General features: G+C 35.7%; 1 protein-coding gene across 1 annotated transcript in view; it reads right to left on the reverse strand.

The window, feature by feature from the left end:
* Positions 1–847: 847 nt before the first annotated feature.
* The window catches only part of LOC148950498 (MD-2-related lipid-recognition protein-like), a 28,205-nt gene continuing 13,046 nt past the window's right edge, over positions 848–16,006 (reverse strand). Inside the window, exon 4 of the mRNA XM_089091633.1 lies at positions 848–1,005. Within this exon, the coding sequence (XP_088947759.1) occupies positions 928–1,005 (78 nt within the window). The 3' untranslated portion in view covers positions 848–927. The remainder of the gene's footprint in view (positions 1,006–16,006) is intronic.

Raw genomic sequence — 16,006 nt, forward strand, 5'->3', positions numbered from 1 at the left:
TTAAAGAAACCATATTTTTTCATTTTGAAAAGGGTGCTTTTCATTCCGCCAAAAAGAAGTTACCCCAGCGGTGAGGATTTCTTTGGGCTACCCAGATTTGTATGGTTATTATTTTAACTTGATTGTCAACCATGGAGCATCTTACTTTATATAAGCGTTAAGTTTATATAATCGTTAACTTCCACCCTATCACTCATCTGAAAACAATCATGTGATTTTATACAACGTGTGCCTAAGGCGAATATTCCTTTCTTGTGCAATCAATGTCAGTTGGCTTCCGATGTTCTAAAGAATTTTTATTTCTTTTTTTGCTTATTGTCCGATGGAGTCTTTGGGTAGTTTTTTAAATAATAGTAGAAGAACCATCTGTGTTCTTTTTGTCATGCAGTAAAGAAATAACGCTAAATTTGAAGGTGCGCAACTTAAACACCTTTTATCACAGCTGTGTATGCATAAATTAGCTGAGAATATTTCTCTCTAATTATATTTTGAGGTCTTTCTTTAAAAAAAATTAATATGACTAAGTAAAATTAAAATTAAGCAGTTTTTAGTAAAACCTTGGTCTTAATACAAATTTTTTGGTTCTGCTCAGCCTAATTTCTTAAACTAAGCCAGTTTTGAACTCAGTATTTTATTGAAAATTAGAATGGATAAATCCACATGGTATCCATGAACAGTGATGTATTTAGCTGCTATTATTGAATCTGCTATTATTCTCAGTTAGCATTCATGGACATTTTTGTGACATTAATATTACAATTCAGGCACTTTTTGTACGGGAGAGGGGGCTCCGTTTAAGGACATCTAGACATGTAGCCTTCCTAATCTCTTGTATGACACGCGTATATAAAATCTTCTAACTAATTTATTTATAATATAAATGTAAAATAAAATATTGAAGTGCATATTTTGATTAAAATTTACAGCTTATTGAACCACGATTGGGAAAAGGAAGCACAGATTGAATCCTCCACCAGTGAAGCGCCACTTGACGTCATACCGTCTCTGGAAAATAAACACTGTAATTGGAACTTGATATAAATAGCTGACAGGGCTGTTAACTTATAACACTAATAAAAATTACTTTATTCGTCTCAAAAAGAGTAAATGGGAAACCGCTTAAGCCTTTTTAATGTAAGAAAAAAAGGTTCTCAATTAGAGTCAAAATTGAAACTGAAATCGCAGGAAAAGCAAAGAAGGGATTATGTTAATATTTGTACAGAATATTTTGCTGTTGTTATGTTTTCTTGAGCACATTAGATGTCGAAAAAAAATACAAGGGAGTCTCCAGAATGTTAACATGACCGTGCTAAGACTGAAAAACATTTTGCGCCGCTGAATTCAGAACTCGAAAAACGCAAAAAGCTTAAATTGAGCATTTAACTTTCCAAAATTTGGATTACGTCAAAAGTCTAAGTTTCTTTGGATCCAACCCAGATTCTTCTCAAAATAGGCAGTTGCCAAGGGTTCGATTAATCAGGGGAAACTGGGCTACTTAAAAGAAGTATAGACAAAATGTGGCATCAACTGTGCCACGAAAAAATGGATTTTTATTATATCTTTTGTCCAATGTTGATTAAAAGTTAAAAAAGTGAATAATAAAATAAATACACTTATAAATTTTATTTGTATTTTTGAATTAGATATATAATTTTACTGGGTAATGCCACATTGCTGTTAGTTTCTTTTCATTCTTTCTCGGAGACCAGTTTGAGTTTCTTTCCTTTTCAGTTTCCCATACTCTTTAGTGGAGACTGCAAGAGAATGGGACTACTCGTTAGATGAATAGTTCCGTACGTTTTAGTAGTCGTAGTAGCATTAACAATCACAAGTAGTCACAGCCGCAGTCAAAAGCAGACAGAGTCGCAAGTAGTTGATATAGCAATACAAGCAGTCAGGCAGTTGCAGGTACAGTCACACGTAGTTACAGTCGAAGTCGCAGTCACAGTCGCAAGTAGTTGCAGTAACCTAGTAGTCACAGTTGCAAGTAGTCGCAGTCATAAGTATTTGCAGTTACAGTCAGAAGTTGCTCTAGTTGCAGCCACATGTGAGTACATCCACAAATAGTCGTAGTTGCAAGTAGCTGCCGTCAAAAGTGGCCAGAGTCTCAATAGTAGTAGCACTAGTAGTATGCATTTAGTGTCCTTTGGTTAGTTCAACGTCCTCTTAAATATACCCTGAAAGTTCTAACTGAATACCCTAGGGCACCAGTGAGATATTTCTGATACGTCTTTTTGACTCCCTGCATGCGGATGTTCTGATTCAGTTCAGCATCCCCCTCAGCACTCTCTAAAAGTTTCAAGTTAATATCCTTAGTAGTAGTAGTAGTCGTAGTTGTTGTAGTTGTAGCATTATTAGTAGCAGTAGTAGTATGCACAAAGTGTATTTTGGTTAGTTCAACATCTCCCTCAACATCCCCTAAGAGTTCCAACTTAACATACTTATTAGTTCCTGAAATATTGCTGGTATGCCCTTTTGACAAATTGCATGGACCTAGTATGTTTTGATTTACTTCAACATTCCCTCGACATCCCCTGAAAGTTCTAGCTCAATACTCTGAGCCTTTTTTGGAAACACAGGATCAAACATTCATCCCATTTCCATAAACAAAACCTATATCAAACAGTTCGTGGTAACGAACTGTAATTAAGGAGCGACACGGCTCAATTGTAACCGAAACTCTATAAAACGAGTTTTTGATAGCAATAGATACATCAAAAGAATTAAATTTCAATGCTGAATTCAAATATATAATTTTCATCAAGTTTTGTTCTACCCATCAAAAGTTACGCGGCTGAGAAAATGTGGTGGATTTTCGAAAAAAGGGGGAAAGACCCCCTAAAAATTATAGAACCTTGATGAAAGTCGCACCATCACATTCAGCGTACCAGAGAACCCTACTGTAGAGGTTTCAAGCTCCTATCTACATAAATGTGGAATTTTGCATTTTTTGCCAGAAGAAAGATCACGGATGCGTGTCTATTTATTTTTTTGTTTGTTTTTTTGTTTTGTTTTTTTTTTCCCAGGGGTGATCGTATCGACCCAGTGTTCCTAGAATATCATTGGAGGCCTCATTGGAACAGAAATTAAAAGAACTAATGCTCTTTTTAAGTGACCAAAAAATGGAGGGCAACTAGGCCCCCTCCAACGCTCTTTTTCTCAAAGTCACCCAATCAAAATTTGAGATAGCCATTTTGTTCAGCATGGTTGAAAATATGATAAAATGTCTTTTAGGATGACTTAATCCCCCAAAGTCCCCGGGGGGAGGGCTGAAAGTTATGAACTTTACTCAATGTTAACATTTAGTATCGGTTATTGGGGACGACGTATACTGACGCTTTCAGGGAAGATTTTTTTTGGTAGGTGGGGGGGGGGGTCGGGGCTTTATATGGGAGGATCTTTCCATGAAGGAAGTATTCATAGGGGAAGGGACATTGCTATGAAGGGCGTGCCGAAATTCCAAGCATTGTTAAAGAAGAAGATCAGAAATTAAATAAAAAAAAAAGTTTTTCGACTGACTACAACTGATCAGCTGATTGTGATTAAGAGGTCATTTTTAATAAATTGGAAAAAAATTCGAACCTTATCTTAAATAGAAGGGTATTTACTAAGAGGCGAACCCCCTAATATACGTGTTAAAAATTTATGAATATAGAAGATCGTTACGTAAGTTAATTCGTAAGTTACGTATATTTATTACTAATAAAAACGTTCGTAAATAAAATTAAGCAAGTTTCGAGAAAGCCATTTAACCAAATAAAAGTAAAATTAATATGCAAATTTGTTTTAATTATTTTTGTACGGTGAGCCAAAATCAAAACCTGCATTAAGTCAAAAACGTTCAAAAATTAAATAAAAAAAAACAAGTTTTTTTTAACTGAAAGTAAGGAACGACGTTAAAACTGAAAACGAACAGAAATTATTCCGTATATGAAGGGGGCTGTCCCCTCCTTAACGCTTCGCTCTTTACGCTAAAGTTTGACTTTCTCACAACTCTATTTTTTTAAACAATAAAAAAACTTTAGCGTAAAGAGCGAGGTGTTGAGGAGGGGACAGCCCCCTTCATATACGGAATAATTTCTGTTCGTTTTAAGTTTTAACGTCGTTTCTTACTTTCAGTTAAAAAAACTTGTTTTTTTATTTAATGTAAACAATAGGCAACTTGCATCACTTGCATTCCTTGCCTCAAACGTTGTGGGGGCTCATATCCTCTCTGGAGGCATAGTTATTTGGCCTTTTAACTATTTTGAACAAAAAAGCAATCTCAAAATATGATCGAATATCTTCATTTATTTATTGAAAAATTCTTCAAAATGACACAAAACAAGACGGAGCACTTAAGAAAAAAAAGAGAATAAAATGAACTACGACAAAAAACGAAAATGGATACAAAATACGAAATGAAAAAAAAAGCTGCAAATAAAATCACTGAATGAGCAGCTGTGACTTGTCAGATAAATTAACTTGTCTATTGTGCTTTTCTATCCGTCTAGTCACGGCGACGTCAGGATCAGCGACTTTGAATTTGGCAGTGACTTGCATATTCCTATACCACGGAGGCAAATGAACCGAATATTTCGCAAAATGAAAATATATTCATTTAATTTTTTTTGGTCACTTTTAGCGAGAAGTTTCCAAAAGGGAGTAGCATGCAGTTTGTACGGAAGAGCGACAATGTTTTATGGGCAAGGTAAAAGCGGCTGGTTGAATCGCGGTTTGTACGATATGATAGAAAATGTCGTGTAAGGAATTCGTAGTTTCAGTTGGTCGGAGTATAGCATAAGAGGGTATTAAGGGGGGGCCCAATTGCCTTCCAATCACTTTTGTCCTTTAAAAAGGGCACTAGAAACTACAATTCCGATCGAATGAGCCCCCTCCAAAGTCTCTACGATAACTCCTTCCGCATGAAGCGGCTTGGAAAGAAAAAAATCAAATTAAATGAGCAACCTTAAAAATTTCTACGACAGCTTTTCCCGTATGAAGTTGCTCGGGAAAAAAAAATATTGAAGATTTATCGTTATTTATTTAGGGACTAATTTTTTTTAATTAATTTATTGCAAACGCAAAGGGTTAAAATATAAACATTCAGTAAATGGTTTATATTAAGATCAATGGCAGTCCTTTTATTTAAAAATTAAATAAAAAAAAACAAATTTTTTTAACTGAAAGTAAGGAGCGACAGTAAAACTTAAAACAAACAGAAATTATTCCGTATATAATAAAAAACTTTAGCGTAAAGAGCGAGGCGTTGAGGAGGGGACATCCCTTTTCATATACGGAATAATGTCTTAAGTTTTAATGTCGCTCCTTACTTTCAGTTAAAAAAAATTGTTTTTTTATTTAATTTTTGAACGTTTTTGAATTAATGCAGGATTTTATTTTGGCTCACCGTACATGAATAATTCAAACAAAATTTGCATATTCATTTTAATTTTGTTTGGTTAAATAGCTTTCTCGAAATTTGTTTAATTTTATTTACGAACGTTTTTATTAGTAATAAATATATGTAACTTACGAATTAACTTACGTAACGACCTTCTATATTCATATATTTTTAAGATGTATATTAGGGGGTCCACCCCCTAGTTAATACGTCGCTATTTACGCAAAAGTTCGAATTTTGTTCAAATTCTTTAAAAATGACCCCTTAATCACAAAGGCCTTTAATTAGAATAAATAGCTCTTATGAAAGTACTAAAAAATCTTTGGCTTAAAGAGCGAGGTATTGACCCAATCATATAGCGGACCCAATCATATACGTAACAATTTCTGTTCGTTTTAAGTTTTGATGTTGCTCCTTACTTTCAGTTGAAAACCTGTTTTTTTCTATTTAATTTCTGATCTTTTTTTTAATAATGCTGGGAAATCTGGCGCCCCCTTCATTGCAATGTCCCTTCCCCCATGAAAACTTCCTCCATGGAAAGTTTTTCCCACATAACCCCCGACCCCCCCCCCCCACAACCAGAAAAAATCTCACCTTGAAAACATTTGTATCCTTCTCAATAACCAATGCTTTATGTTAACATTGGGTAAATTTCATAATTTTCAGCCCTTCCCCCGGGGACTTTAGGGGATTAAGCCATACTAAAAAAATAGTTATTATATTTTCGACCATGCTCAACAAAATGACTATCTCAAAATTTTGATGAGTGACTGGGAAAAAAATGAGCGTGGGAGGGGGCCTAGTTGCCCACCATTTTTTGGTCTCTTAAAAAGGGCACTAGAACTTTTAATTTCCATTCAAATGAGCTCTCCCACGATATTCTAGGACCACTGGGTCGATACGATCACCCCTAGGGAAAAAACAAAAACAAATAAACACGCATCCGGGATCTTTCTTCTGGCAAAAAATACAAAATTCCACATTTTTGCAGATAGAAGCTCGAAACCTCTACAGTAGGGTTATCTGATACGCTGAATCTGAGGTTATGATTTTGATTAAGGTTTTGTAACCTTTAAGGGGTGTTTCCCCCTTTTTTCGAAAATCAGGCAAATTTTCTCTGGAAAGTAACTTTTGATGGGTAGGACTAAACTTGATGGAATTTATATATTTGAAATCAGCATTAAAATCTGATTCTTTTGATGTATCTATTGGTATCAAAATTCCGTTTTTTAAAGTTTCGGTTACTATTGATCCGGGTGGCTCCTTTCTTACAGTTCGTCGTCTACTGTATTATGGAATAGATCCGACTACTTGCGACTGCAACTGAATCAACTCAAGACTACGATTACTTGCAACATTGACCATGGGCGCCGGCAAGGGAGGGCAGGGTCCCCTGGAAAATTGGGACGATAAAGTAATTATAAGGAAACCAAAGGAAAAAGAGCAGAATAGGAAAAAACTATAGAAAAAATGTTTGTTGCACCATTGTTGGCCTCCTGCCAATAGATTTAGACCAATAATAAGGAAAATATAAGTTCTAATTTGTGACTGAGTAACCCCTAAACAGTTTTACACAAACATTTTTTACGTATGATTTGGTTGGAGCAAAAAAAAAAAAAAAAAATCTAATTCTTCATAATAATGAATGGTAAGCAAATAACGATCCTTGTCAATGACGAAAGTATAAGAGCATAACTATTGATAACATTCAGTCAAAGAATCAGCTTTCTATGGTGATTCTAAATATGTATTTGTTTATTAGTAATTAGAGCAGTTACTAAAACACAAGAAAGTTCGTATAATTATAAGAAACACAAGGAAAATAATCAGAAATGTTTCCCTGGAATGGAATGCTGGGAATTTCTGTATTTTCCCCCTGAACCAATCCGTTTTTTGTGTTTCATTATAATTGTGTTTTCCAGGAGTGATTTTATATATCTAGTTGTCACTTTGAAAAAGATTTCATTTTTTATAGTTATAAAGTATAAAGGTGTCAAGTATACTGGCTTTTGTCATTCACAACTAAATTAAAAATATTGAATTAAAAATTTTCATTTGGTTTTCCAAATCTTGGTTTTGATGTTTTACTTTAAACAAACGACTTTGATAATGCGTTAATTTTCATAAACACTGAGTCTGAAGGCATTAAATATTTTGATGTTTGATAACCAAGTTCAAAACTGTCGATATTGTTAAAAGACGTCCGTCCAACGATTCGGCATTCCTCCACAGAACTGAACGCTGGGAGTTTACGTATTTCTTACTTTTTGTAAGTACGCTATCGTTGTGTGCATTTTTTGTAATTACTTACTTTTTTCATTTTTATGTACTTTTACTTTAAATGACATACTTTCTCCATTGCCCATAGAAATTTGTTTGTCTCTAAGCTTCATTAAATAAAGAAAAAAAAAAGTTTTTTCAACTGAAAGTAAGGAGCAAAATTAAAATTTAAAAAAAGAGAAATTCATACGTACATGAGGAGGGTTGCCCCCCTCCTCAACAACTCACTCTTCACGCTACAGTTTTTCGGCACTTTAAAAAAAGTTACTTGTTGTTCTAGTTAGACGACCCTTGTGTTTTAGGAGTCATTATTAAAGAATTGGAACAAAATTCGAACTTTAGCGTAAAGAACGAGTTCTTGAAGAGGGGCGACTCCCTCATATACGTAATAATTTGTGTTCGTTTTAAGTTTTAATGTTGTTCATTACTTTCAGTTGAAAAAAACTCTTTTTTTTTATTTTTGGTCGTACTTTAAATAACGCCAGGATACCTGGCTCAACCTCCACGGAAAAATACCCCTCCCCATAGAAATATCTTCTGGACAATTCAAACCTGGCGAAAATTTACCCCAGACAACTACCCTTAACATTTCCACGAGAAAAATTGAATCGGTAAAGAGAAAGCAAGACATATGAAGAAATTTTGTATGTGAATTCTGGCGAATTCACCCAGTGTAAAATTTCTTCCGAAAATTTTACCCACTGGAAGCTATCCTCTCAATTGAAAATTCTCCCAACAGAAAATTCGTCCTCCCCTCCCCACTCAAAAATGTATTCATACTTCCATGTAACAAATAAAACAAAGGGCGAATTTTGTAACTTAAAAACCTTTCCCCAGGGGCTGTAGGGAGTCATTTTATCTCGAAAGACATAGTTATTAGGCAATTCAACTATGCTGGACAAAAAAGCTATCTCAAAATTTTGATCGGAAGATTTTGGGAGAAAAGCGGCGTAGGAGGGGCGTAGTTGCCCTCCAATTTCTTGGTCACTTAAAAAGGCCACTAGAACTTTTCATATCTGTTAAAATGAACCCTCTCTCGACACTCTAGGTCGAATGGGTTAATACGATCACCCCTGGGAAAAAGAAAAACGACAAAAAAATAAAATAAACACGCATCCGCGATTTTTCTTCTGGTAAAAATTCCACATTTTTGCAGATATGATCTTGAAAAATGTACAGTAGGGTCCTTTGATACGTCGAATCTGATGGTGCGATTTTCATTAAATAATATGACTTCAAGGGGGTCTTTCCCCCTTTGTCCCCTCCTCAATGCCTCGCTCTTTACGCTAAAGTTTGACTTTCCCACAACTCTATTTGTTTAAACAATAAAAAACTTTAGCGTAAATAGCAAGGCGTTGAGGAGGGGACAGCCCCTTTCATATACGAAATAATTTCTGTTCGTTTTTAAGTTTTAACGTCGCTCCTTACTTTCAGTTAAAAAAAAACTTGTTTTTATTTAATTTTTGAATGTTTTTGAATTAATGCAGGTTTTGATTTTGGCTCACTGTACATGAATAATTAAAACCGAATTTGCATGTTAATTTTACTTTTATTTGGTTAAATGGCTTTCTCGACCGTTGTTTAATTTTATTTACGAACGTTTTTATTAGTAATAAATATACGTAACTTACGAAGTAATATATTCATATATTTTTAATGCGTATATTAGGGGGTTCGCCCCCTAGTCAATACCTCGCTCTTTACGCTAAATTTTGAATTTTTTTCCAATTCTTTAAAAATGAACCCTTAATCACAAAGGCCGTTAATTAGAATAAATAGCTCTTATGAAAGTACTAAACAAACTTTGGCTTAAAGAGCGAGGTATTGACTAGGGGGCGAAACCTATCATATACGTAATATTTTCTGTTCGTTTTAAGGTTTGATGTTGCTCCATACTTTCAGTTGAAAAACTTGCTTTTTTATTTAATTTCTGATCTTTTTTTAAATAATACTGGGAAATCCGGCACCCTCTTCATAGCAATGTCCCTTCCCACATAAAAAATTCCTTCATGTAAAGATCCTCCGGCATAGCCCCCGACCCATCCCCCCACTACCAGAAAGAATCCCCCCGAAAACGTCTGTATACTTCCCAATAACCAATACTATATGTAAAATGGCTATCTCAAAATTTTGATCGGGTTGCTTTGGAAAAAAAATGAGCGTGGAGGGGGTCTAGGTGCCCTCCATTTTTTTTGGGTTACTTAGAAGGGCAGTAAAACTTTTAATTTCCGTTCCAATGAGCCCACACACGATATTCTAGGACAACTGAGTCGATACCATCACCCATGGGAAAGAAAAAACAAAAAAAAAAACAACAAATAAACACGCATGCGTGATCTTTCTTCTGACAAAAAAAAATACAAAATTCCACATTTTTGCAGATAGAAGCTTGAAACTTCTACAATAGGGTTCTCTAATACGCTGAATGTGATGGTGTGATTTTCATTAAGGTTCTATAACTTTTAGGGGCCATTTATCCCTTTTTTGAAATCAGTCAAATTTTCTCTGGCACGTAACTTTTGATGGGTATGACTAAACTCGATGCGACTTATATATTTGAAATCAGCGTTAAAATATGATTCTTCTGATGTATCTATTTGTATCAAAATCCCGTTTTTTAGAGTTTCGGTTACTATTGAGCCGGGTCGCTCCTTACTTACAGTTCGTTACCACGAACTGTTTGAAACGGATTATATTACATATACTTTCTTTTCCAGTTCTTACAGTATTGGAAATAATCATACAATTACAGTGAAATAAATTCTTAAACTGATGGATCTTTCAACAATTAATATCATTATACATCAAATATTCAATTTGATGTTGTTTATACTTTCCAAGACTGTTCAAGACGAATATACTTTTCAGTAAAGTGCCAATGACGCAGTAGGTTTTAGACTTTTACAATGAGAGGAGGAGGTCATACCCAAATTCTTGTTTGTGGTGATTTTTGTTAGTTTCAAGCTTGATTTACATATTCAATTTAAGTTTCACTCGATTTAAGATTTATTTATTAATTTAGATTAATATCTATTCTATGTTTGTTTGCATTGATTGTTTATTTAATTTCTGTTTGTTTTAAGTTTCATTTATGCTTCAATGGGAATTTTTTTTTTTCGTTTTAAGCTTGATCTCCATATTCAATCTAAGCATTACTCGCTTTAAGATCTATTTATTTATTTATATTATTACTTGTTGTATGTTTTTGCTATGATTGTTTATTTAATTTCTGTTCGTTTGGAGTTTCATTTATTCTTTAATTGTAATTTCTGGTTGTTTTGAGTTTGAATTTTAAAAGTTATTTGTATCTGCTGAGCTTAAGTTTAAAATGGCCTTTACTTTTCTTTGAAAAACTCATTTTTCGGAAAAAAATTTTTTAAATTTATTTTTGTTCGTTTTGATTGCAAAAAAATCCAAGTTTTAAAAAATTCTTTATTTCAAAATCAAACTTTAAAAAAGAAATCAAATATTCATCAAAGTATCAAAACTGATATCAAAGTAACAGTATCAAAGTGAAAAAATGGGTTTGTGTCAACCTCGGAGTTTTTATCATCTCATGTTTGGACCATTTTTAACAAAATTGTTATCTCAAAATTTTTATCGGATGGGCTTGGGGAAAAAGGGCGTAGGGGGGGACTAGATTAAGCTTCTGTCTCTTTTGACTATTTAAAAGTGAACTAGAACTTTCTCTTTTCAATCAAATGAGCCCTCTCGGAGGTTTATACGAGTATTCCTTCTATAAGAACCATATATATCCCTAGAGTATAACTTACAACGCCTATCCCTGGGCCCTGGGGGGTTGTGTCGACCCTGTAGTTTTAATATCTGATTGTTGAACTATATTTAACAAAATGGTCACCTGAAATTTTATCGGATGGGTTTATCCATCCGACACACCCAAACGCGTGAAGGGCGGGAGGGGCTAGTTGCCCTCCGATCTTTTTTCACTCTGAGAAAATAAACTACAACTTTTAATTTCCATTCAAATGAACCCTCTCTGAACTTTATACGAGTATACCTTCCATAAGAACCATATATGCCCCCAGAGCAATACTTATAACGCCTACCCCAGAACTGGGGGCGGGGTGTCGACACAAGAGTTTTTCTTATCTGATTTTTGAACTATTTTTAAAGAAATGACAATACGTTAAGGAGTTTTTGTTATATGATCTTTGAACTATTTTTAACAAAATGACCACCTCAAATTTTTTATCAGATGTATTTGGGGAAAAAGGGCTTGGGGGGGGGCAGTTGCCCTGTGATCACTTTTGACTCTTAAAAAAGGGCTCTAGAACTCTCGATTTCCAATCGAATGAGCTCCCTTTGAAGTTTACACGACGACGCCTTCTATATGAAGTGCCTCTGGGAAAAAATAAATGGAGTGTGGGGGGAGGCTAGCTGCACTCCAATCACTTTTGACTCTTAAAAAGTGAATTACAACTTTCAATTTCCAATCAAATGACCTCTCTAGGAATTTTATACGAGCATCCCTTCCATAACAACCATATATGCCCCCCAGGGCACAACTTAGAACGCCTACCCCCGGGCCCTGGGGGGCTGTGTCGACACAGGAGTTTTTAATAAGAACTTTGAACTATTTTCAATTAAATGTCTTCTCAAAATTTTTAACTTACGCATTTAGGGCGTGGAGGAGGGGGGGCTAGTTGCCCTCCGATCCCTTTTGACTCTTAAAAAGTGAAAAAGAACTTTCAATTTCAAATCAAATGAGCCCTCTACAAAATTTATACGAGTATCCCTTCCACAAGAACTTTATATGCCCCTAGAACATTACTCAAAACGCCTGCCTCCGGGTCCTGGCGGGTTCCGTTTACGCAGGAATTTTCTTATCTGACCTTTTAACTATTTAGAATGAAATTGCTATTATAAAAATTTTATCAGATGGGCTTGGGGAAAAAAGGGTGTAGAGGGGGGGGGCTAGTTGCCCTCGGATATCTTTTGACTCTTAAAAATTAAACTAGATATTTCAATTTCCAATAAAATGAGCTCCCTCCGAAGTTTATACGAGCATCCCTTTCATAAGAACCATATACGCCCCCAGGACAGCACTTACAACGCCTATCCCCCTGCTCTGGGGGGCGTTTTTGATATCTAACTTTTGAACAATTTTCAAAACACTGACTATCTCAAAATTTGTACCGGACGAATTTTGGGAAAAAAGAGCGTAGGGGGGGGGGGTAGTTTAACTCTCTTGACTCTTAAAAAGTGAACCAGAACTTCCAATTTCCAATTAAATGAGCCCTCTGTGAAGTTTATACAAGCATCCCTGTCATAAGAACCCTGCATGCCCTTAAGAGATAGCTTAGAACGCCTTCCCCTGTGCCCTGGGGGATTCTATTGACACCGGATTTTTTCTTATCCGACCTTTGAACTATTTTTAACAAAATTTCTATCTCAAAATTTTCATCAGATGGGTTTTGAAAAAGAAGGCGTGGGGGGGGGGCTAGCTGGCCTCGGACCTCTTTTGACAATTAAAAAGTGAACTCGAACTTTCAATATCCAATCAAATGAGCCCTCTCTGAAGTTTATACGAGCATCCTTTTCATACGAATAATATTTGCCCCAGGGCACAACTTACAACGCCTGCCCTCGGGCCCCGGGGGGGGGGGGGGGTGACGAAACCTGAGTTTTCGTTATATGGTCATTGAACTATTTTAAAAAAAAAGCTATCTCAAAGATCTTATCGGATGAGGGCCTGGAGGGGGGGGATAGGTGCCCTCTCATCTCTTTTGACTCTTAAAAAGTCAACTAGAACTTTGAATTTCCAATCAAATGATCCCTCTTTGAAGTTAATACGAGCATCCCTTCCATAAGACCCATATATGCCCCCAGGGCATAACTTACAACGCCTGGCCCCAGTCCCTGGTGGGTTGTGTCGACACCGGAATTTTTGTTATACGATCTTTTAACTATTTTTAACAAAATAGCTATCTAAATTCTTTTTTTTTATGCATTTGGGGAAGAAGGGTTCGGGTGGGGGGAAGCTGGTTACCCTCCAATATCTTTTGACGCTTAAAAAGTGAACTAGAACTTTCAATTTCCAGTCAAATGAGACCTCTTTGAAGTTTATACGAGCATTCCCTCCGTGATTGTGGGGAGAGTGTCCTGCTCAAACATATAATTTCCAGAAATTTCAAGTACGTTGAACAAAATGGCTATATCAAAATTTTTATTGGATGTGTTTAGAGAAATGGTGGGCGACTAGCCATTTAAATTTCAAGTCGAATGAGCCCTTTCTGAAGTTTCTACGCCAACTTTGTCTGTACAAAACCTTAAATGCCCCCAGGCATAACTTACAACCCTTGCCCTGAGGGCTGTGGGGGAGTTTTCATCTTCAAAGACCTAATTTACGGAACTTAAAACTACATTTAGTAGAATGGCTGTCTCAAAATTTTGGTTGGATGTGTTTGGGGAAAAAATGGGCGTGAGAGGGGGGCTAGTTGCCCTCCAATCACTTTCGATTATTAAAAAGGGCACTAGCCCTTTGAATATCCAATAGAATGAGACTTTTTTGAAGTTTCTACGACAATGCTTTCCATAAGAACCTTATATGCCCCCAGGGCATAAATTAAAACCCTTGCCTTGAAGGTTGTGAGGGAGTGTCCTCCTCAAAAACATATTTTCTATCTGGAAATCAACTACACTGAACAAAATGGCTATCTCAGAATTTTGACTGGATGTGTTACATACGCCTATCACTAGTTGCCCGCCAATCACTTTCGACTATTAAAAAGGGCACTGGCCCTTTGAATTTCCAATCGAATGAGCCTGTTTTGAAGTTTTTACGACAACTTCTTCTATAAAAACCTTATATGCACCCAGGGCATAACTTGAAACCCTTGCCCTGAGGGTTGTGGGGGAGTGTCCTCCTCAAAAATATATTTTCCGTCTGGAAATCAACTACGCTGAACAAAATGGTTATATCAAAATGTTGATTGGATGTGTCTGGGGGAATGATGGGCGTGGGGGCTAGTTTCCCTCCAATCCCTTTCGACTATTAAAAAGGGCACTAGAATTCTCGATTTCCAATCGAATGAGCCCCCTTTGAAGTTTTTACGACGCCCTCTTCCATATGAAGTTCCTCTGGGAAAAAATAAAAAATAAATAAATGAATAATAATTATAAAACATTGGAGCCGTATGGCCTTTACTATAGGCAAACTATAGCGTTGCCTCTGATGGAAATTAAATAAAAAAATAAGTTTTTTTTAACTCAAAGTAAAGAGCGAAATTAAAACTTAAAACGAACAAAAATTATTCCGAACAAAATATAAGTGGCTACCCCCTCCTCAATACCTCGCTCTTTACGCTGAAGTTTTTTATTGTTTTACAAAATAAAGTTGTGTGACAGATTCAAACTTTAGCGTAAAGAGCGAGGTATTGAGGAGGGGACAGCCACTTTCATATACGGAATAATTTTTGTTCATTTTAAGTTTTAATGTCACTCTTTACTTTCAGCTAAAAAAACGTGTTTTTTTTATTTATTTTCTGAAAGTTATTGAATTAATGCAGCTTTGATTTTGGCTCACCGTATATGAATAATTAAAACGAAATTTACATATTAATTTTACTTTTTTGGCTAAATGGCTTTCTCGAAAAAATTTTCTGACGTAACTTACGAATTAGCTTACGTAACGAACTTCTATATTCGTATGTTTTATTACGTATATTAGGGAGTTTGTCCCCTAGTCGATACCTTGCTCTTTACGCTAAAGTTCGAATTTTGTTCGAATCACAAACCCCCGAATCACAAAGGCCGGTTAATTCGAATAGATGGCTCTTTTGAAAGTACTAAAAAACTCTAGCGAAAAGGGCGAGGTATTGACTAGGAGGCAAACCCCCTCATATACGTAAAGATTTCTGTTTGTTTTAAGTTTTATCGTTGCTCCTTACTTTCAGTTGAAAAAAACTTTTTTTTATTTAATTTCTGATCGTTTTTTTTTAGATAATGCTGGGAAATCCGGCGCCCTCTCATAGAAATGTCCCTTACCCACGGAAACATCCTCCATGGAAGGATCCTCCCCCATAGCCCTCTCGTCTGACACCCCCTCATCAGAAAAAAATCCCTCCTGAAACGTCTTTATACTTCCCATTAACCAATACTATATGTAAACAATGGGCAAATTTCATAACTTCCAGCCTTTCCCTGTGAACTGTGGGGGATTAAGTCATCCTCAAAGACATATTTATTAGATTTTCTTCTATGCTGAACAAAATGGCTATCTCAAAATTTTGATTGGGTGACTTTGGGAAAAAAATGAGCGTGGGAGGGGGCCAAGCTGCTCTCCAATTTTTTTAGTCACTTAAAAACGGCATAGAACTTTTA

Source organism: Artemia sp. Qi Xiang Cuo, chromosome 7 (genome assembly GCF_049724085.1).
Source record: "Artemia sp. Qi Xiang Cuo chromosome 7, ASM4972408v1, whole genome shotgun sequence".
Lineage (NCBI taxonomy): Eukaryota > Metazoa > Arthropoda > Branchiopoda > Anostraca > Artemiidae > Artemia > Artemia sp. Qi Xiang Cuo.